At 47.7% G+C, this 22,160-nt stretch overlaps 1 protein-coding gene across 2 annotated transcripts in view; it reads left to right on the top strand.

The window, feature by feature from the left end:
• The window catches only part of LOC106813696 (hemicentin-2-like), a 63,770-nt gene that overhangs the window by 27,541 nt on the left and 14,069 nt on the right, over nucleotides 1–22,160 (top strand). For both annotated transcript variants that reach the window (XM_014817914.1, XM_014817907.1), the window contains exons 2-5: nucleotides 18,426–18,534; nucleotides 20,340–20,548; nucleotides 21,031–21,145; nucleotides 21,675–21,859. In XM_014817914.1, the coding sequence (XP_014673400.1) occupies nucleotides 18,426–18,534; nucleotides 20,340–20,548; nucleotides 21,031–21,145; nucleotides 21,675–21,859 (618 nt within the window). The remainder of the gene's footprint in view (nucleotides 1–18,425; nucleotides 18,535–20,339; nucleotides 20,549–21,030; nucleotides 21,146–21,674; nucleotides 21,860–22,160) is intronic.

The following is a 22,160-nucleotide window of genomic DNA, read 5'->3' as shown; positions in this document are numbered from 1 at the left end:
TACTTGATATGTATACATGTTGAGTTAGCGGCCCTCGATCTGCCACGGAGGAGAAATTGTTGTTATAGTGCACTTAACCTTGGTCGCGTATATCATGTCAGTGTAAATAATTATGATCATGGTCTCCTGCCCTGCAAGTGGTTGCCAGCATGCATATTTCCTCCTGTAGGGAGATGTGCTGTGAAGCCGGACACGAGTTTGATCATTGATTTTATTGTATTTTATTTATTGCAATACTAATAATGAATGATAACAGGGATGTGTTACGTGTATAAGAAGTTAGTTTTTAGGTCCGTGTTCCGTCGATTGAGAATTCCTCATCTTGTATATAAACCGAAAAAAATGGCTGCAGTCACATCTTCCGCTATTCCATCTGTCTGTGGTTAAGATATTAAAGTACAGCATAGGGCCTTACGCATCCCTCACCGTGGTTCACATGCTCGACTACTTCTCCCCATATATCTAAATATGTGGTATAGGCGGGAACCTATACGGACTGGCTTTCGCCCATCACCGCGAGTGTAGTCGGCACGCCTTTATCTTTCAGAAGGGCCTGTCACCGTGCGTGCGTGCGTGCGGGCGTGCGGGCGGGCGGGCGCGCCCTCCTACTCCCGCATTCTGCCGGGCACGTCGGTGACGGCGCGCCTTTTCATCAGGCACAACGACTTCATTTTGGCGGCGCTGCGCTTCAGCCGCGGTAGTCGTGTCGCAGTCACGTCCCCCCGCCGCCGCCGCCGCTCAGGGATAGCCACCTCCCCATAATGGCGCGTATTTGCGAGAGTAAACACGTGTGCCTGCGCGGGGGCCGCGCGCATCCGCCTGAAGGAGTTGAGAGCAGAATGGTGGTCTTTTCACGGCGTAATTGCAACACGTCGTGTGTGCGCTATACAGGTTTGTCTATACGGGTAGACTTCAGAAGGTGCGCGCATCCTGCGTCTACACGATACGCTCTCGACTGCGTGTGATATTCGCACGCGTTTGTGTACCGACCATCGTCGTGCGTACGTGGCATATCCATGCGATCGCTGATTATTACACAGCATCAACACCGCACGGTGTGCATCCGTCTCTCGCCGAACACCCTTTCATTTTAACGTTTTTTATTTAAATTATTATGCATGCTCGCGGCGCAGTTGCTTTGCTCATCTAGAAAGCGACCGGATGAAATCATGATGATGGTGTGTGCAGCGGGCCCACACACCTTTTATACGAACCAGTCGCCCATGTGCACACCTTTGTGTCTGTTAAAAAATTGGTTTGCATGTTGTTAGTGCTCTCTTTATCTGGCATGCGTTTAAGGAAATGGTGATGGTCGCATGGGAACTACTGGCCCGTGTATTCACCATTGTGATGTGCCTTTTTACGGCATGTGATGCATAGTTAAGAACTTGAGATATGGCCGCCATTAAGATTTTCGCTTTATTCTGAGAGGTCGCCGAATTGATGAAAGTTCAGTGGATAGGTTATAGGGCTGTTCACGCTCCACGCTTTATGCATTTTCGGGGAATTGTGCGCCCCCCCACCAACTGCCATCTACCCTTACTGCTCAATCTTTGCACTCATTCATTCGGTCCTTAACCTGTAGCACCACTGAATACTGCCTGATTAATTACTCGCTAGTAGAGATGACAATCGCTACATACTTGTTCACTGTATAACGCGAGTCCATGATTAGGTCATCTCTCATGCTATAGGCGTGTCGGACCAGCACCCCGATCGCTACCTGTCCTTGCGTTGTCGCTAACATAATTGATGCGATGTTGGAACAATACACCATCCCAGGTAGACGACGACCATTACGGACACGCCGTGCCAATTAAGAAAGTGCAACGGCACCGTAAATTATCTCGAAACAAAACGCGCCCGTCGCACATCTTATAAATCACGAGCCCGCGCGCGGATCTCTCCCAGCGCCATGGGAAGGTCAATTTGTTCGCGCCGCGGCCCCGCCTCGGCCGAACAGACGCAGAATAAACGACGATATTATCTGTTTGCCGTCCGCATTTAGAATGACAGGGAGGTGTTGCTCACGGCCGTATCGCATCCCCGTACCATTGTCTCTTCCTTGCGTTCTCAAAACCAATCGGCAAACACGCGGGTACGTCTGGCTAAATCTGAAGCAAACACAGTTGCATGGCGACCGGCTATCTAATAGGATAGCAGGTTGTGTATGTGTGTATGGCCGCGAGCTGCTCGTTTCCTCGCTGTTCAAACTCGCTAATAGCTTCTATCCCGAACACGAGCGTTTTTAACGACCCGCGCTTTCCATTTGGCGAGGACTTCGTGTAAGTGCCTATAGTCGTCTCTCGGCATGTGTTAATCGAGTGTGGGCTCAACACGGTGTTAAGCGATGGCACGAAGGTCTTCACAAAACTTACGTAAGCCATTAGGATGTTGAGGAACAAGTTGATATTCCCTCCCTGCGGGCAGGAATTATCATCTTCCAACGTCTTTCTCACTCTCGAATCGTTTCTCTAGCGTTGCCGGCTTCCAATAATCTGCACTAACTTATTTATTTACCCATCGCGCCTAGGGGAGCATAGGCCATCGACGTCTACTCTCCTCGCACTCTGTTTTATACGGGCCTTTCCAGATCATTTCATGCCAGGTCTGGTTTGCCACCTCATCCGCTTCAACCTTGCGTCTCCACGTAATACGTGGGCATTCTGTTTCATTTCCTTGTGAGTTCTTGGATAAAGCTTAACTGGAGATTTCGATGAGGCGCTTTCAGTGAGAGAGTGAGAGAAATAAGAGAGCGCGAGAGAGTGGGAGAGTGACGAATTCATCCCCGCTTCTCCTTATCTGCCCGTCCACTGCAACCTTGATTGTTGGCACCCAAAAGTAGGTGGTGCTAACCATGGCGGTTCATCTTATTTGAAGGATACGTATATCACGCGCTTGTTGATGAAGGGTTGCGGGGCTGTTATTTTGTCGTTCTAAACTGCACGTCACGCTAACTGCTTAGGAGATAGCTTGGAAAGCCTATTAATATTCTAAGATATTTATTTTCTAATTTATAGCCGGATCATACTGTAATCTTGAAAATTCAGTAAATGACGACAGTAATATATATATGTATGATAAACACGTAAACGCATTGCATGCAGAAATCGGGATATCGCTATCATTCAATCGTTAACTTTCATACATTTCATCATTACCTCATCAACATTGCACTCGCTGCATCTGTGCACTAATCATTGTGTTCTTCAGACTACAATACGTCGCTAAAAGTAAACAAGGTGTGTCACGCACAGTGCTGAGCATATCGCTTGCTCATACGCATCTCGGTTCATGTTGTATGCCACCTCACAAGTTCTTAAGCAGCACTTCTCATCTGGATATCTCTCGTTTCGCTCGGAATCCTATCCATCTTCGTCAGAATCCGCCGTATCTCAGCTAGAGAACATTCTGCTAAGATTTCTATTTAAGATTCGCATGCATGCGAAGTTTACGTATGTAACGGTGTTTTTTGTCGTAGCGTGTCGTTAGTCGTGAATCCCTCCCGCTGCTGCCTATCAGCTCGTGGGGCGTTCATCAGCCTCCGATGAGAACAGTTGGCACGGCGATCGCGCCCGCAGAGAGATTACTTGAAGTAAAGCAGTGTGCATTTACGCTGCCGCTGTTCAACGCCGAACGCAGGTATTAATTATGGAGAGGGTTGTAGACACCGCCTCTTTCAATCACGGCGCTGCCAGTCGTGAATGATTAATGCTGAGAATATCTGCCCGAGATTCCGAGGTGTTGATTCAATCAGGCGATATATGCAGACAGGCCGGCTTGAGACTGTTGCGCGATGATGGCGTTACGAACGGGGAGATTCATGTGCGCCGTGTCTGGCGAGGGATTGCTGTCGACTTTTCGAATTATTGGCTATACTCCATTTACGATCGTTGTTACTCGGACTTAATTAAATCTGCATACCTGCCGCTAAATGACCGGCAGTCTGTTGCGTGAATTACGATATGAAAAAGTGTAACCGTAGGAACTTGTGGTGCACTGGCAGTTACTGTGGGGAATTCTTTCGGCAGCCTATGGGATCCTGCCGACATGTGAGGGTGCAATTAGTATGCATTCTTTATGTTAATCATCTGCAAAAATATGTTGGTTTATGCGTTTCGTATGATAGCATGTTGCGTTATGAATTTAGTAAAATAATAAAATAATAGTAAATAGCTATTAAAAGTTACGTTAAAGACGTAAACTATTTTAGTGTGAATGTTAGTGTAAATGTTCAGGTAATTAAAAATTGAAAGCATTTAACCGAACTGTGTTCTGAACTTTGACCTAATGATAGGACGATATGAATCCTATGGATCCTATGATCAAGGAAGATTAAGGAGAAAATTCGATGGCAACACAGCATAGGTACTACCTAGGGATACTTGCGTTTGAAAAATGTGTAATAAGAAAGCAGCACACTACGTGGCTACCGCGTTGTTTTGATCTGCGCCTAAGATTTACACACGGAAGGGCCACGCGAGGGCAACTTGTAATGTAAACGGTTCGTGTTTTCCCGAAACGCGATCCGCCGTTAGATGGGAGGCACCTTGGTCAACGACGCGTTCAGTTTGTTCTCTCTCTGTCTCCCTGTGTGTGTGTGTGCGCAGTGACACGTACATCTGGCATCTCGGCATGATGCGCGCCCGTCTGTCATTCAGCGAGCGCTCTGCCACCTATGTCGAGATCGAGCACTCCGCCGTAAGTCAACAACTCGCTCGTGTTTCCAAGCACACTTCGCGCGGCCACAGCGTGTGGTAGTAAACCCCCCATACACTGCTGCTGTTGTTGCTACTGCTGCTACTGGTGGTGGTGTTGCTGGTGCTGCTGCTGCTGCTGCTGCTGCTGCTGCTGCTGCTGTTACTGATGCCGCTGTTACTGCGACTACTGCGATTGCTACTGCTCTTGCTGCTGCTACTACTACTGCTGCGGGTGCTGCTACTGCCATCGCTGCTACTACTTGTTGCTGCTGGTACTGCTGCTGCTGCTGCTGTTGGTGATTGTGGTGATGGTGGTGTTGGTGGTGGTGGTGGTGGTGGTGGTGGTGGTGATGGTGGGGATAGTGGTGATGGTGGGGATGGTGGTGATGGTGATGGTGATGGTGTTGGTGATGTTGGTGATGGTTGTGATGGGGATGGTGGTAATGGTGATGGTGATGGTGATGGTGGGGATGGTGATGGTGGTGGTGGTGATGATGCTGATGGTGGTAATGGTGGTGTTGGTGATGGTGGTGGTGATGTTGGTGATGGTGGGGATGGTGGTGATGGTGGGGATGGTGGTGGTCGCCGCCATGCTGCTTGCGAGCGCCGAATGCCGACTGCGAGATACACAAACAAATCTCTCTGCTTTCTAAATGTGTTTTTTTATGGGAAACCTCAAAGGCCTGTGTAACCCGAGAGTTAAGAGTTTGTGAGATAGAGCGAGAGAGAAATTGAGGTGGAGAGGTGGGGAGAGAGAAAGAGGAGGCGAGAGAGTGAGAGTGAGCACGCGGGGAACTGCGGCGATAATCGTGACGAAGTAGTGAGTGAGAGAGAGAGAGAGAGAGAGAGAGAGAGAGAGAGAGAGAGAGAGAGAGAGAGAGAGAGAGAGAGAGAGAGAGAGAGAGAGAGAGAGAGAGAGAGAGAGAGAGAGAGAGAGAGAGAGCGAGGGAGAGAGGATCTTATACAGATTTTACTACGACATTGTAAAGGAAAGGCGGTCAGATAAACTAGGAGAGATGTAGGTTGCTACGTATACGGCCTTGAGGCATATAGAACAAGCGCGGAAATCACGCCCTGTGAGATACGCTTTAGATTCGGCACTATATTCTGAGAATGAGGAAATGGACCGGGCCGTGTGGCAATAGGCCTACGCTTGTAGTAGAGCCCTTACGCAAACTTGAAAACATGGCCGCCATTCACCGTCTTATCAGTGAGATAGCAACTTATTAACTCCGAGTAGAGATGTTTCGCAAAGATGGCACGGTAGCAGCAGACACAGCTCGCGTGTTTCTTTGTAGTTTCACAAATATTTATGTAAGTAATGCCGTGACTGCGGAGGCGGCGGTATAGGAGGAGGTGCGACGCAAACACAGGGAAGCGTCGCCAGGTGACGGTAACACCGCGCGCATCGAGCATCAACAATTTACGCGCCGTGTTTCAATAAGACGCGCATACAGAAGGCACGCACCCCGCTTTGTGAATTCCCTGTTAATCGGCAAGTGCTAGTTTGCCCGGCTACCGTGGCCCGCTGGCACGGTAGCCCGAAACGGATCCAACCTGTCCGCTTTCGTAGACGCTCGAGCGTGACCGACCTTCCGCGGTGTTTGTTTCGCGTTGTTTTGCATAGAAATATGCACGCGCGTTTGTCCGTACAGGTCATTTCGAGATTTTTTCGGATTTTATGATCACTAGTTAAACCGAGCGCATGTCCTTGAGGGTCTAGCAGCTGGAATTTCGCACCAAATAGACGCCGCTGCCGTTTCTTATCCTTTCCTCTCGGCACAAAGCCGACCGAGCAACAGCCCGGTAATCAAAAGCTGATTGATCACGGAGCTGTCAATGCCGGACCTCCGTCCTGCAGGCCGATGCCTGCGCGTTGATCCCCTCCCACAAACCCTCACAGCGCCAGCACTCGTTGTTCTAGAGAATTGGACCAGTGAAACAGAAGAGGAGAGAGGAGGAACAACAGAAGCAGCTCGCAGCGCTCGTCGCAGACTACGCAGTGGTGGTGTTATTCATCGGTAAACACCGCGGGCCACTGGAGACGTCGTCCTTTAATCAGGAGGGCACTCATGGTGTACGAGAGCGTGAGGTTTGAGCATGTCCTACAGTACTGCTCTCCACGTACTCGCCATCAGCAGTCAATCAACCTTTGATGACTGAGATAGAATTATAGCGCTATGTTTGATTGAGCCCGATACTCGATCGTACAGATTGGGAGGGCATCTTCCCTGTTCTCTGCACTCCCTATGCTCGGCACTACTGATGTGCATGCATTGCTGTCGGTCTATACTAGCCGGCCGACCCTACACTACTGTGTATATACCGGCCGTCCCTACACTTGCTGGCTTGCCCTGCTGGACGGTTGAAACCAGCACAAGGTTGTCGGGCGCATAGAGCTCGGCTTTGTTCCGGTGCTCATTAATCGCACTGCAGGGATTCAGCCGCGATGATCCCACTTCATCAGCGGGCGTGTATTTACCTTGGCTAGCGCCCGGCCGGGGATAATAGGGAAACATGTGTTGCTCCCGGCTAAAGGCTTCCTTCTCTCTGCTGTGTGCTCCGGCCGTCTGAACGGAATTATGTGCCAAGATGAAATCTTACATGTAAAGCCGGCCGCAGCGAATTGCTGCTAATGCGGTCGGCTAGCTGCCCTGGGCAACACATCCGATGGTTTGTAAGAAATTTCCGGCAGAAAATGATGATGGTCGTATTAAACAATGCTATTATTATTAATAATGCTAGCTATGGCGTGCATATGCGCTCGTACAGAAGTAGGCCTGTTTTATTGTGGAATGTTATAGCGTGTGAGGAAACGCGCAGACGCTCGTTGCTGCGAGCGTATCGCTATTAACACATCCAAGGTTCTCACTCCGCTCGTAATAATGGATAAAATGAAAAAATTACATTCTACTGAATGCCAGCTGTCAAGCTATAATATGCCGCTTCCTGTACATTCTCGCACACAATGCTCGCTTGCCTTTCGCACAAAGACTACCTATTTAATCTGAGTCAGAATCTCAATGTAAATTGTAAATAAATGCTATTCTAATTGTTAATTTCTATGCTGTTATTTCGTGAATATCACAAGAGGAAATTTCACGTGCATCGGCAACGGATGATTGCCGTTCGTTGTTTGAAGTTACAATGGACGTACATGGAGTAAATACGTGATTACTTTACGCACGCGTCTCTTATTCGTCTGTACTGTTGACCGAGAATGAGTCCACATCTACACATGTCTACGTGCCGAATCTTCCTATCACTGCACCAATGCTATAAAACAACAGCCGATGTTGTGAAGTTCAAATAGCAAGCATATCGTGGTGGTTTATAATATAAATTCCTTACGCGTGAGAGAACGTGTGAGAAGGAATCGCGCCGCTGTTCCTGACGCCTATACGGTGTGCGTGTACACTAGTTGTTGACCAGTGGTCTTTTTGTAGAGCAAACACTACCTACTGTTATAAGTACGGGGTCACTGACTGTAAAAATAGCACGTAGCTGCGTATGAGCCATGGATACGTCCGGTAGGAAGTGTAGAGACGAAGCAAGTGCCTGCTAGTGTTGTAATCTGTCACGCTTGGCTAGCTTTTTAAGTTAATAGCTGGGGCTTATAAAGGTGTTTAACAAGAATTAGTGCTAATGTGGCGTTGGTGTGACTTCGAAAGCCATCTGTGTGTGACTGGCGCATCCATAATTCCATATGCTTGCAGCATCTCTGCTCAAATTTGTTGCCTATCATTTATCTCCACAACTGTTTCGTTTTTAGCGACTTCGATTCCATCATGTTTTTTCACCGTGTGTCAGCTGGTGCAACTATAAGGAGAGCTATGATATTTGTGATGTCTAATATGCGATGTCCTTTCTGCCAGGTTGTTTATATTATTGTTAATCATTTCCACGTTTTTCGTATTTCATCTATCTTTATATCCTATACTCGCCTACCAATCAACTCTTTAATTTATCCCTGATATTAACTTGATTTAAAACTAACTGAATAATATTAACTGAATTAATTTAGGTTTATCGCTATTTGTGTCGGTATTTCTTCTCATTTCTTTGTCGGCTCTTCCTTTCGTTCTCCATCGAGGCCGAATGCTGCAGAAGCGTTTGTCAAACCTCCTCGCTGGGAGGCAGGTGTTTCTGCTTGTCTGTCATCTGCTGGAGACGCCACATGATCGCGCATGGAATCATTCTTCGCGCTGTCTGTCGCTGTGTATATTTACCCAGCTAAATGCAACTGTGCCGGCCATATTTTGTCAAGGAAGTGCCCCTGTAGTTTACATTGTCAGAGACACCCAGGGTAGTGCTTTGTGCGGGCCTCGGGCCTGTGTCATAGGTGGAGCCAGCGCGGGCGCACCGCACGGCTCAGGTAACGGCGGGCGGTATTGTATACTAACTATACATATATGGACGCAGGTCCAAACTAATCTCACCGCGCTTATTATTTGTAAGGCGAATGGCTTACACTAAGGCGGGGTGCCGGATGGAATACGACTGCTGCCGAGCTGGTAGCGGACGCGCACGTTCGACAGCCTCCCGGTGAGGAGGTGCATGACAAACATCGGCGCATTCTCATCCGATGTCGTTCGCTGCGTGTGATACCGTGACTATAGTACAGTGGTCCCTGCTTTATCGGACTTCGGATATACGTGCGCATCACTTAAACGAGGCATGTGTCTAATGTCTATGTAAAACAATCTTTACGCACGTTTTTTTTATGCGTTTACCGCTTTTAAAATCAGATCATTTTCATCGTCCTCCCTCCCCGTACCTGTCCCAATAAAGCGGGGGTGGGGGGGCACTGTGACGTGTGTTTGCCAGGCCGCCGGCTATCGTAAGGTCTGTCCGTTCGTCTGCTTACCGCCAACAAATCATGCCGTCGTACTGAAAACACGGACGGCGGCAATTTGCTCGACATTGTCGCGTAGCCCTTCCGCGCTTCGCTGCCGTTTAAGGCTGTCAAAAAGGCAGTTGAAATGGCTTTGTTTGAATTTTGCCTCCGGAGCTTCGAAAAGTAGTTTACCGCATGAGTCACATGCGTGGCCATTCTCAATTACCTAAGCCATTGATTTAAAATCCTAATTTTTTCTTCCGTGTCGCCGCTGCCGCTGCCACGCGCACGGGTGTACTTTATACGTAAAGCCCCCGTGTGCAGGTAGGGCAGTCCCAGCCATTGGCGCGCACAGAATTCGATCCGACAACAATACATCAGGTGTGTTTTATGTCGATCCGCCACGAATCAGATTCACCTATTGTCAGCAGCGAGTGTGCGATCGCTCTGCATTAATTCGCGCCGCATAATAGCTTTATTTGTCAATATGATTACGCAGCTGTACGTCCGAATTCGGCGAGGTGGGCCGCCTGCTCCACGGCGGCAGCTTAAACAGCGACGCTGATTGCAGACGGCCAGGTGAAAGGCTGCGTGATCAGCCGCCGCCGCCGCTGCCGCCGCCGCTGCCGCCGCCGCTCCGCACACAGTCTGTACACCTGGCTGCGTGGTGAAGTGGTTCGTAATGATCACTCCCTCTGTGTGTGTGAGAGAGAGAGTGAGTGAATGCGTTGAAAGCCCTTTTCCTTTCGCAGCAGCCAGGATAGCGAACGCTGTTTCAATGGTACATGCACGGTTCGCGCCAGTAAGCTATTAGTTCGCCGCTGTCGTCATCGTCATCGTCATCGTCATCGTCATCGTCGTCGTCGCGACGAATTTCCTCGCTGTACGTTTTTTTCTTTTTGTTGTGCGGCGCACGAGCCATAACGCCGTGCCCGCATAGTCGCGTGCTTCTATGTGTGCATCACACAGCCGCGTGCATCTCTGTGTGCATCACACGGTGGAGCGTGCATCTCTGTGTGCATCACACAGCCGCGTGCATCTCTGTGTTCAGCACACGGTGGAGCGTGCATCTCTGTGTGCATCACACAGCCGCGTGTATCTCTGTGTGCATCACACGGTGGAGCGTGCATCTCTGTGTGGGCATCACACCGGTGGAGCGTGCATCCTGCTGCGTGTGGCAATCACACATACTGCCGTGTGATCTCTGTGTGGCATCACACAATCCCGTGTATCTTTGTGTGCAGCACACGGTGGAGCGAGCATGCTCCCCGGCCCCCATCATGTTCCCCGACCGCCATCGTGCGTGCGTGCGTGCGTGCGTGTCGCGCATCACCGACCACGCGCACTAACATACCGCTCTGTCGCGATCATCGTTATTTTACCACGCAATGGTGCTAGATGCTAGGCCAAGCGTCGCCTGCCTGCACAATTTAAGCAGGAATTGTGTGGGCGGCTAGTAAGCAATGAACACATGTAGACTACAGGTTGGTAGTGGTAGCAGTATATACCCAACACACACACACACACCACACACACCACACACCACACACACACACACCCCACACGACACACACACACACACACCACACACACACAAACACACACACACACAACACACAACATCGCATCACACGCACACACGCACACACGCCACACACAGCCAGCAACACACACACATACTCTCTCTCCATCTCTCATCCTCTCCTCTTCGTGTTCCTCTCTCTCTCTCTCTGCTCTCTCTCTCTGCTCTCTCTCCTCTCTCTCTCTCTCTCTCTCTCTCTCTCTTTCTCGCTTGGAAATTCTTGGCACGCCTCAACAGCATCCTTATAATTTGCATACGGTATTCTTACGCGATGAGAACTGATTGTGATGAGTGATTGTGATAACTGATTGCGCCAGAGCGTTGCGCGAATGACACACACACACGGGTGACGGACGCGTTCTAAACTGCCGGTGAATATGAAGGGAATTTAAGTGAACGTTGCCGTCGGCACAACGTTTGTGCAGCAGGTCACCGTCAGCCATTCAGGAAAAAAAAAAAAAAAAAAACAGACGTCCCCGATGTAAATGACATATGGATCAGCCGCGGTGATCCGTACGCGGCAGGGGAGCTTAGATAAGCTGCAATCTAGCATTTCTGATTATACGTCCGCCATAAGTCAGCCGGTGACATCGCACGGGATGATGGCCATGTCGCCAGTCAGGTGTAAATTGGTTAAGGTAAGGCGCTAAACGCCACTTGTCCTTCAGCGTGGTTGGTCTGGTGCCGTGATCAATTTGTACGTCCAGAAATGACCTCTCCTCTTCTTTGTTGTTCCGGCGTCTTGCCATATTGGACATTAGCAGGTTGCATTATGCCCGGTACAGCTACGGTTACAGCGGGGTCGGTGCTACACGCACTCACACGGTCGCCATTACAAGACGTCCCGCGATGTAAATGACATATGGATGCAGCCGCGGGTGATGCCGTACGGCAGGGGGAGCTTAGATAACTCAACTCTACATTTCTGATTAGACGTCGCCATAAGTCAAGTCGGTGACATCGCACGGGATGACAATACATTATTAATAGCCTATAATGTATGGTTTATGGACTGGATATTATGTTCTCCTGTTTTACTCACACGCTGGACGAGAAATTCTTGTACTCGACGGCGTAAAACACGAATGACAGATGTGGTTGCAAATCGTGGGAGAAAAGCGGCGATTAGAAACGCCTTTCTCGAAAATACAAGTCTTCATTCATTCTGGGTGGCACTGCTTTTGCGGATTTTTAACCTATATTCGAACGCGTTTACTTAGACACGGCTAAGCGCTAATAAATTATTTGGAATAATATTGTGCGGATCTGTGTGTCACTCTATCAGATGTGTGCGGGAGCTTAAGTGAGATCTGTGTCTGTCCCCCAGTAGTCATGATGCACTCGAGCATTTACTTCCTCCTGCTCCAGTTGCTGCGCGCTGCCACGAACGCTGTGGCTTTTCATCTCTCAGTCAGTAGCTCTTTAAACGCAGTCTGTTCATTATTGAACGTTTGCCGTTAAGTGGATATACGAGAGACCGTGGTATGAATTGCTCGAAACTGTGCTACGGACATACTATAGAATGGCAGCGAGTGCGCATGGAGGCTGTTCACCCAGTTTATTTGTGAGGTTTCAATGCGTTAGACCAGTGCGAGATTTGCATTGCTTTTGTGTGGGCGACTTATAGTCAGTTCTTTATAACTCTCGGCTTTCTAAAAGCTTCAGTTGCAGATGCGAGTGTTTTGTGTTAACGCGTTTTAAATGTACATGGCTTTGTAATAAACGATCGTATATAAGAAATCCTAAAAATGCGGAGTCACAAATCACCGATTTTGAGTCAATTGTTACTGCTACTGATATATACGCACAATAACACAATACATTGTGTTATTGTGCGTACATACACAATAACACAATACTGCTTTCACATCTCTACAGAATAAAGGATGGTAACTATGTTCCATATTTAATGAAATTCTGCGTAATTATGTAATTATCTTGTGAAAAATCGATTGCTATGTGTAATTTCGGTAATGTATTCGAAAAAGAAAGTTTATTCACCATTGCCAGAAATTATATGGCGCATTGTAAACGCATCTCTACCCATGCGTATACCCCGTCAGCCACTATATTTATCAGTCTAGAAAATAGCCTCGGACATTGCTGCTGTAGATTTTTTTTTACCCGAGCGAAACTGGTTCTCGGCTGACCTAATAAGCGGGTATAAAATTGGAGATTGCTTATTAAAAGTTGTCGGGTGAGTTTATGAGCGAGCGTCGGCGCCGCAGCGAGGGTATCGCTGGTCCAGCCGCTGCGCCATCTTATTCAATTAGAGCATTGTGGTGCGCGGCGTGCACCAGCGTCTTGCCAGCGATAACGAGCAGCGCTGCCGCGGTGACAACTTCCCCCCCCCACAATCCCCCGCTTTGTCTCCCCTGCCCTGCCGCGTGCTGAAACCGGCGGGCTATGAAAGTGTCGTTTGGTGAGGGCGAGCGCGCGCGCGGCCTGCCCCCCGCAGTGCGACAATTACAGTGACGCGGCATGCCTAGCCTGCAGAATGTGCTCGCTGCATTGCTGAGCTGATCAGTGGCTGGTCGGCTCGTGAGAAGCACGCGTTTGATCAAACCTCCTCCAGCGACGCGTCCGTCCCTTGTCTGTCAGCATGGAAAAGCACAGAGCTTCCTACGCAAGCTGTGTGCGCGCGCGATGTTGTAATGTGTGTGTACGTGCGTGTGTGTGTGTGCGTGTGTGTGTGCGTGCGTGCGTGTGTGTGTGTGTGTGTGCGTGCGTGCGTGGTCGTGTGCGCGTCCCGTCGGCCAGCTGTGCGTGAAACGTAACCGACAGGGTAGCAACGTTATCACTCTGAATACCTACGTATGTGAGGTTTATTTGTGGTGTTGCGCACGTAGATTCATTCCAACTCCAGCGCGATATGGCCAACCCACAAAAGTTCGATAATGTGGTAGTAGAGTGCGCTGTAGATGCGCACCAACGTGGAACGTCGCCCTTCCGCTCTCAGTTATATCCGTATAGCATAAACCAAGCTACTGCTTGCGGTCTTATGCTGGACGCTTTTGCCAGACGTATGGGGGGGGGCAAGTGTGTGATTGTGTTCCGGCACCGCGCGTTGTCCGTGGGCAGCATTTCGGCCTATGTCCACACAAACGTAGTCAGGTGGTAAATTGGGTAAGGTAAGGCTAAACGCCACTTGTCACCTTTTCAGTGTGCTTGGCTCTGGTCCGCGATCATTGTACTGTACCAGAAAAACCTCCTCGGCTCTCCTTTGTTCCGTGCGTCTTGCCATATTGGAGCATTAGCAAGTTGGCATTATGCCTGGTAAAAAAGGAAAAACAGCTTACGGTTACAGCGGGTCGGTACTACACGCACGATCGCCTATTAGGCAGATGGGTCGTTGTCGTATCAGGTACTACAGATATGTACCCGAGGTACATATATGTATAGTCACAAAGTGTACAGACTTGTACTACAGAAGTGTACCTAACCCTAACCCTAACACTAACCCTAAACATACCTCAATATAAAATATAACATAATACTAACAACCTAAAACTACCATGCGGGTAGGCATATCTGTAGTACCTGATACGACAACGACCCCATCTGCCCTAATTAGTGGTGCAGGCAATATGGACGTCTTAGACATGCGTACTGGTGTGTTCGTACGTAAGCTTAAATGTAGGGTGCACGGCAGTTGTTCCCGCCATCTCTTCTGGCACCGTTCCACTCTATCACTCTCCAGGTGCCAGCATCATAAACTCTCTCTCTCTCTCTCTGCCTCGCCGCTTTCCTATGGCCAGCGTCCAATACTCACTGACCCTGCTATTTCTTAATTACTTGTTCCTATAGAACGTGGCCAACCGGGTTTATAACTCTGTTAATCAATTCGATCAGCGGTGTTAAATGAGCACCTATGTAATGCTGATTCTGTCGTTGCAGTCGCAGTAAGACATTATAATTCTACCGCACAGCCAGCAGCCGAGGCGCGTAGGTAGTCACTGGGGAGCGGCTGATGTTAATCCGGGGAGAGGCTGGGGGAGAGGCATATGCTCATCAGACTTACTCATTAATAATCACGATTACCTAATATTTCCGTGCGGTTGGGTGCGTGTGCAGACAAGCGTGTGTCTTCGCAACTAGGAAAAGCTGCTTCCGAATGCCATTAATCTAGTTTACTCATTAAGTAGATTCATAATTGTCAGTAGAGTTGTCTCTTATTAATGACGGTGGGGGCCGATCAGTACTCTATTCCTCTAGGCGGTGGAACTCTATATTGTTTTTCGTGATGGGCTGGTACGGGCTAGCGTGATCTGTATAGAAGCAACTGTCGTCAGTTATGCGTATGTTACTTCCTATACGCGGCTCCGTGTAGTGTGAATGAATGGTGGGGCAACTGAACTCTAGAGGTTCGTTTGCAACGTTTCATGCTTCGGTAACTTAGTTGTGTAAGGTCTGTGAGCATTATAGTGTACTTGTGCGTGAGGCACTCAGCACTCGCGGTTATGATTAATAAATTCGAGCACTTCTGTTTTTCCCATAGTAGTACCTAGAAGTTGCTACGTGCTATCGTGCTATAATAATAATGGTAGTTTTGCTATGCGTTTCGTTACATGTATAATGACTAGCAACTAGTTGTAACAAATCATGGCTCGGTTTTATACAATGCGAGCATTTCTTTGCATGTAACTTTTTTGTTACAACGAAGATGTTTTATTGATGATAGTGATCCACATAAAGATTTTATTCAAGCCCACGGGCTTGTGGATGGTCATTAAATTTTATATTACCTGCTATAATTTAGCTAGCCGGTTTCTCGAATTTTTTATCATGTGGCCTATACATCCTGTTCAAATATTCATGGATTCATATTGTCGCACACAGCTGCTATAGTTGTCTATGTGGCTGACCGGTTAAATAAATTACGAGGTATCGTCAATGGTTTTTGACTGATGACTTTCGATATGAATTTCCTGTTTTTGAATTTTTAAAGTGTTTTTAATTGCCTCTCTAGAATTACCCGTCTGTGCGCGGTTTACGTTGTGCATTTTAAATTTACATTTTCGGCCGGCTGGAATTGTTTTGTTGGCTCAGGTATTGTTTCCGTTATGTCACGTCCCCTGGGCGTTGTTTTATCTACGTGCGCTCATCTCCGGCAAGTTGATTTACTGATTAATGTATCATTCCATGATTCATTACGTGTCATCGTATGTAGTTATTAGAGTTTAAATTTATTTCCCTATAGGTTCAGAGTGCAAGCTTTCGTATCATTATTAAAACAAAAACTTTCAACTTTCTCGTCGTGCAAAACGTGTTCTAGACTCTTTTTTACAAGCCATTCAAATATAGGAGACCTGTTAGTAAACGCTGGCACGTTTTGCTTCGCTAATGTATTTTATTTGTGGCCGGAGGGTTTAGAAACGCAAGGAGAAAGAAATGAAAATATTGTCTCTCAGGGTAATGTTGGTAGAGACACCTTGTTGACCTATCGCATAGCCATTCTAGAATACTCCATTAGTGACATTGTTATGCAGCAGAGGTTCACTGCCCCGCTGCAAGCCCTAACCCATGTTTAACCAGATTGCTTTTGCATTAGAGAGCTGCATGTGGCGTTCATAATGCCGTAGGACCATGGTAGCCGTGCATAAAGGTGACTAGACGTGCCCGCCCACCTACCTCTAAAGTTGACCTGTCTCTGCCAGGTATTATCCCAACCCTAACCTATCACCCGCGCAAGGTCTCCGAATGATTGTGTGTGCCGGGCGTGCTTTGGTTTTCTCGTCGCACGAAATCTTTTCGGTGCCTGGAGCAGACGTAAGTATCACAGGCGATCTGTGTCGGTGCGTGGCGCTTCTTTACCTGTGCCAGGTGTGCCAGCCCCGCGACACGCGTTCCTGCTTGACATCTGACGGATCTCGCCCAGATGTGTGTGGGTAAATGTTCGTTCTGTAGGGCCTACGTTATCGTATCTTTCATCCCTGTCTGCTAAGCTCGTTCGTGCACGTTGTTCCTTTGTATTTATTCCACGGTGGTCGAATGTTTCACGTATGTTGTTTATTATTGGGGACATTCAATAATCTTGTTGTAAGCGCGGCTGTTATTAAATACACATCAGTAGCAATATAAGGCATCTACAGTGGTCTGGCCTGCAAGGTACACATTTTTTTTTTGTAGTTTCATCCGCATTTTTGCCCTGTCAACAGTGTCTAGTCGACAGTAGTAATTTTAGGATTACTTTTTTTGTGGAAATGAGGAAATAAATTCAATCAGCATTTGGTGAGCACGTGGATTGTATTCCACCATGCGATACAGCGACAGCTATTTATCCCCATGCTACGTTTATTGTCATTATTTTAGCCGTTGTATTGTAGCTATCAAACTAAGCTAGAAGACTCGGTGATAATAAACACGTTATAAATAAATACATTGCAACTCATATATATATATATATATACATACATAACATGAAGTTACTAGAACTGTCAGCACTTTGCTAATAGAAAGCAACATTTGTCTTGTCGCGGGGAAAATGGGAAGCGCATAAAAGTATACGAGTGGTGCGGTTCGATTATCATTCAGGCTCACATGGTTCACAGGTTCACATTATGTTTCCTTCGGACCATGTATCGGTGCGATCAGAAGTAGATAACTAGTATTATCTACTTCTGGTACGATGTATCACACTGGTTTTCGCTGATGATGGTAGAAAAATTGCCATGTTGCAATGAAATAGCTGACAGTAGCAACATTCTGACGCGTCGCTCTGGTTCCGTAGCGTCAGCTGTCTGGTAATTGCATGTGACAGGACACGGTCGGCCTCACCCCTGGGGGGGACCAGTAGCGCACCCCCCCCCCCATACACACCGACCCCCCGGGGTGGTACCGTAGGCTCAGGTCGATGGTGACGCGGTGGTCAACACGATCGGTGGGAACGAGTGCGCTTGCAGCATTGCAACGAACCACTCCATTGTATTGCGCGCTCATCTGTGCCACTGACTGTCGCTTAGTATCAGACCAACCGGGCAAGTAGTTGTTGTGACATGTGTTCGTGCGTTGTAGGTACATAGAATGCTCTCCCTGCGTTAGCCGAGGCGCATTGCCCCGTGCGTTTGCACTTTCGTCTCCAGGCTAGGTTATTCAATATTTAGAGGATGCTGGGCTGCATCACATGCCTGACTTTCTTGTCGCTCAGCCAGGCGTGCATTAATCGAAGTAGCGTAGGCGTTCTTGTTTTAGCACTGCTAATGGGTCCGTCTTAAAAACCGTCTTGAATATTGTAACTGCGCGTGCAAAAAACGTTTTTTTAGAACGTTTCCGTCTGTGCTAAAGTGCGTTCGTGTTTTTTTTGCAGTTTGCTGCCAGTTCCTAAAATATCCAGTGGCGAAAGAAGTCGAGAGAGGTGGAAACGTTACGTTGGAATGCCAGTTTGACCCCACCGTCTTCAATGTCAAGAGCGCCAAGTATGTATGCAATAATGGTGGAGAAATGCACCGTGTCGGATTAATGCTGAACTGCGTACTTGTCGAAAAACATAACTCGATTCGGAAGTTGAGTGTCAAATTAGCACTTTGCTAATGGCGTGTTAGATTTGTACGACTGTTTGTGTAGACCGTCGTTTCTGCGTGTGTGTTTTTGACCTAGTCTAGCGTAAAGTGTGCATGCAGTTGACAGCTTTAGAAGTTACAGGGCTTTGTAGGCCTGAATGTTTTTATACATGTTTATTCATGGTGTCGTATATTTGGTTGAAATCAGTTGGTTCATTAGGTGCTTGACTTGTAAGAGTGATTAATATGTAGATTGCGCTTACTACGGCTTTCCCACCGTCAGTTTATCTGTTGATGAAGTCTGTCTCAATAGAATATCCTGTGCGTAGAATTTTAAGCATTCAGTGCTCAAGTAAAATATTGAATAAATAGAAGTACCGCGTGATATCATAGTAAACTCTCTAGATCTTCCCATATCGATTTCGTCCCTTCACTTGTTTATCACATCCCTTTCCCCGGCTCCCTATTTGCTAGAAACTATACTTCACGTCTTTACCTTCACATCCAGTATTAATTCCAGACATGTTAAAACGCATATGCGATGCAAGAGTGATATTTCTGTGACCCTGTCGATTACCTTGTGATATGGGCATGCAGAATACTGACTGCTATAGTGCTATAGCCCTCGCTGGCTGCCTGTGGCAGAGCCAATGAGGGCTAAAGTACTAGAGCCGGTGGCACACTTACACCGATTACGGACCAACAAGTTCATATTTGGCGTTTTAACATGTCCGTGGTAGATAAACAGCACATGCAATCTGCATTGACCCATGCTAAGTGTTTTTATCTCATCAATAATGTGTCTTGTTTTAGTGTGGCCGATGGTATGGTCTGGTAAGTGTAGACACACATTTTTATTTTGCTCATGACATTCTCGCTGCTTGCCTGCATGTGTGTGTTTGAGTGTTTCTGACACCGACTACTATACTATACCAGTATTTATACTTCAAGATATCGAATCACTCAAAATATATTGATTTGTTATTGCAAACCATCACGTTATTCACTGCTTTATACAATGTTTTTACGATGATATCCAGCATTTCTTATACATCTAATGACAGTGTGTCTGACTCAATACAAGCGCGAAATAAAGGAGGCTATGCAATGATAATTTTTACCACGTACACATTCTATATTGTATATTAGAGAAATGAAGAGTAGTATACATAACCGTTTATTGCCATGTCTGAACTACATACATAGTGCCTGTTAATGTAGTCTTCGTTATACTGCGTTTCTTGATTCTTGTTCGTTATCTCGTCTTGCATTTTGAAAAGCGAATGGCATTAGTGTTGTTGTAGTAAACCTATGTGTGGCTTCATATGATATGCTGTATACCGTGAGTTGACTTGTGCTGCCATCTAGTGGCGGTAATAATTCCAATCTGATTGTTGGGAGAACAACTTGCATGTTCAACGTTCAGCATCAGCAGCTTAGAGACACATATGAATAGAACTAGATTTACTCTATTGGTACGTCTTACGTGGCATTCTACAATAACCCCTGACTAGGAATCAACATTTCATACGTTGATAGATAATCTGAATGGGCATACAATACGATCCATCGTAAAACCGAAAAAAATTGGATATGAATACTATCGCTACGACACCAACATTAAATTAACTATCATCAATCGAGGTCGGCGTATGTTGACGTCTACGGTTCGTCTACGGTGCGTCGTATGTGTGTGTCACACAAGTCGTTGCGTGTTGCAGGAGGTACTGGTACCGCTACGATGGCATGCTCATCGACGACACATTCCAGCTGGAACGCTACACGCTGCAGTCGAACGGCGACACGGGCGCCTACAACCTGCGCATCGCACGCGCGCAGTACGCCGAGGACAACCAGCGCTTCTCGTGCCGCGCACAGCTCGCTGCTGGCAAGGTGCACCAGAGCGAGCCAGTGCAGCTCACCGTGCTCAGTAAGTGTGCGCGCCTGCGTGCTTGCGTGCGTGCGCGCGTGCGTGTGTGTGTGTGTGACAGTATGTGTGTGTTCGTGTGTGCGTACGTAGGTGTGTGTGTGTGTTGGTGTTGTGTGTGAGTGTGCGTGTGCGTGTGCGTGTGCGCGTGCTTGCGTACGTGCGTGTGTGACAGTATGTGTGTGTTCGTGTGTGTGTGTGTGTGTGTCGTGGTGCTGTGTGCGTGCGTGCGTGCGTGCGTGCGTGCGTGCGTGCGTGCGTGCGTGTGTGACTGTGTGACAGTGTGTGCATGCGTGTGTGTATGTGTGTGTGTGCTAGCATGCGTGTGTGCGTGTATACTGTTCATAGTATGTGCACACTGGGAGGAGATGGTATGGACATACTAACAGTATTACCCTGTATCAGGGGTTAATAATGACAAAATTTGTCATTTACCCCTGCCCTGTATATATATAATTGCATAAACTATCTGTGTGTGTGTTTAGCGCCACCTGGTGACCCGAGGGTGACGGTAACTCCGAGCACGACGGTAAACGAAGGCGACAAGCTGAGTCTGCGGTGTGAGAGTGCAGGAGGCAGTCCACCTCCTACCATCGTGTGGTGAGTGCCTCACTATTGTGTGTGAAACCTATTGTAAATACCTGTTGTACTAAAAATAATGAGCTTGATTTGGTTTTAAGGCCCTAAAATATATTGAGTGAAAGGGGTGAAGGATTCTTTTTAAGGAAAGTATAGTAAAAAGTTTGTATGGTTGGGTAGAATGTAAGTGAAAATCTGGTTATTTATAAATAGCGATGCAGATCCGTATACATTTAAACGTGTGTTAGCGGATCTCTTTAGAGCGGACATCTCTCAATAAAGGACACCCTTGGCGTTTTCCTTGTGCAGTAATTATACAGAGAAACCATCTCCATGGGCACCTGTTCTAAGTTATGTAAAGAACACTCGGTGTTTTCCCCGTGTGGCAGTCATACAGTGAAACGACTTCCCTGAAATGGGCACTTCTCCTAAGTTCTGTACACGACACTCAGGGGTTTTCCATTACTTGAGCGACTCGTACAGTTTTGACTGTATGCGTGCTGGTATACGCAGCAGGGATGCGTGTTGACCGATGGCTACTCTCACGCAGGTACTCTCCGAAGGGCGTGTCCGTTGACGGCGTGTACGTGGCGGGCAACGTCAACAGTCCGACGGTGAGCACGATTACGATCGAGGCGTCGCGCGACGACCACCGGCAGGAGTACCACTGCGAAGTCTACAACAAGGTCAACGAGCAGAACAAGAAGGTCATCAAGCAGGGCCTCAGCGTGAAATGTAAGCGCGCCGCAGTTGCAGCAACCACATCGGGGGGTGGGGGAGCATGGTCGGAGCAACCACATCGGGGGGTGGGGGAGCATGGTCAGAGCAACCACATCGGGGGGTGAGGGAGCATGGTCGCAGCTACCACATCGGGGGGTGGGGGAGCGGAAGGGAATTGTTCATGAGAAATGTAAGACTGTGGATGCGGTTGGTTGTGTTGATGTAATGCATGTCGTTCCGTCACATATTAGTTATGCCCAGTTAGGTATCCCACAGTGCTGTCGGGTATTTGGGGGAGAATAAATGGCGGTCTGAA

Source organism: Priapulus caudatus, unplaced genomic scaffold (assembly GCF_000485595.1).
Source record: "Priapulus caudatus unplaced genomic scaffold, Priapulus_caudatus-5.0.1 Scaffold24, whole genome shotgun sequence".
In the NCBI taxonomy this organism is placed as follows: Eukaryota; Metazoa; Priapulida; class Priapulimorpha; order Priapulimorphida; family Priapulidae; genus Priapulus; species Priapulus caudatus.
Note: the sequence above shows the minus strand (reverse complement) of the source record. Positions and strands in the feature narration are given on the sequence as shown.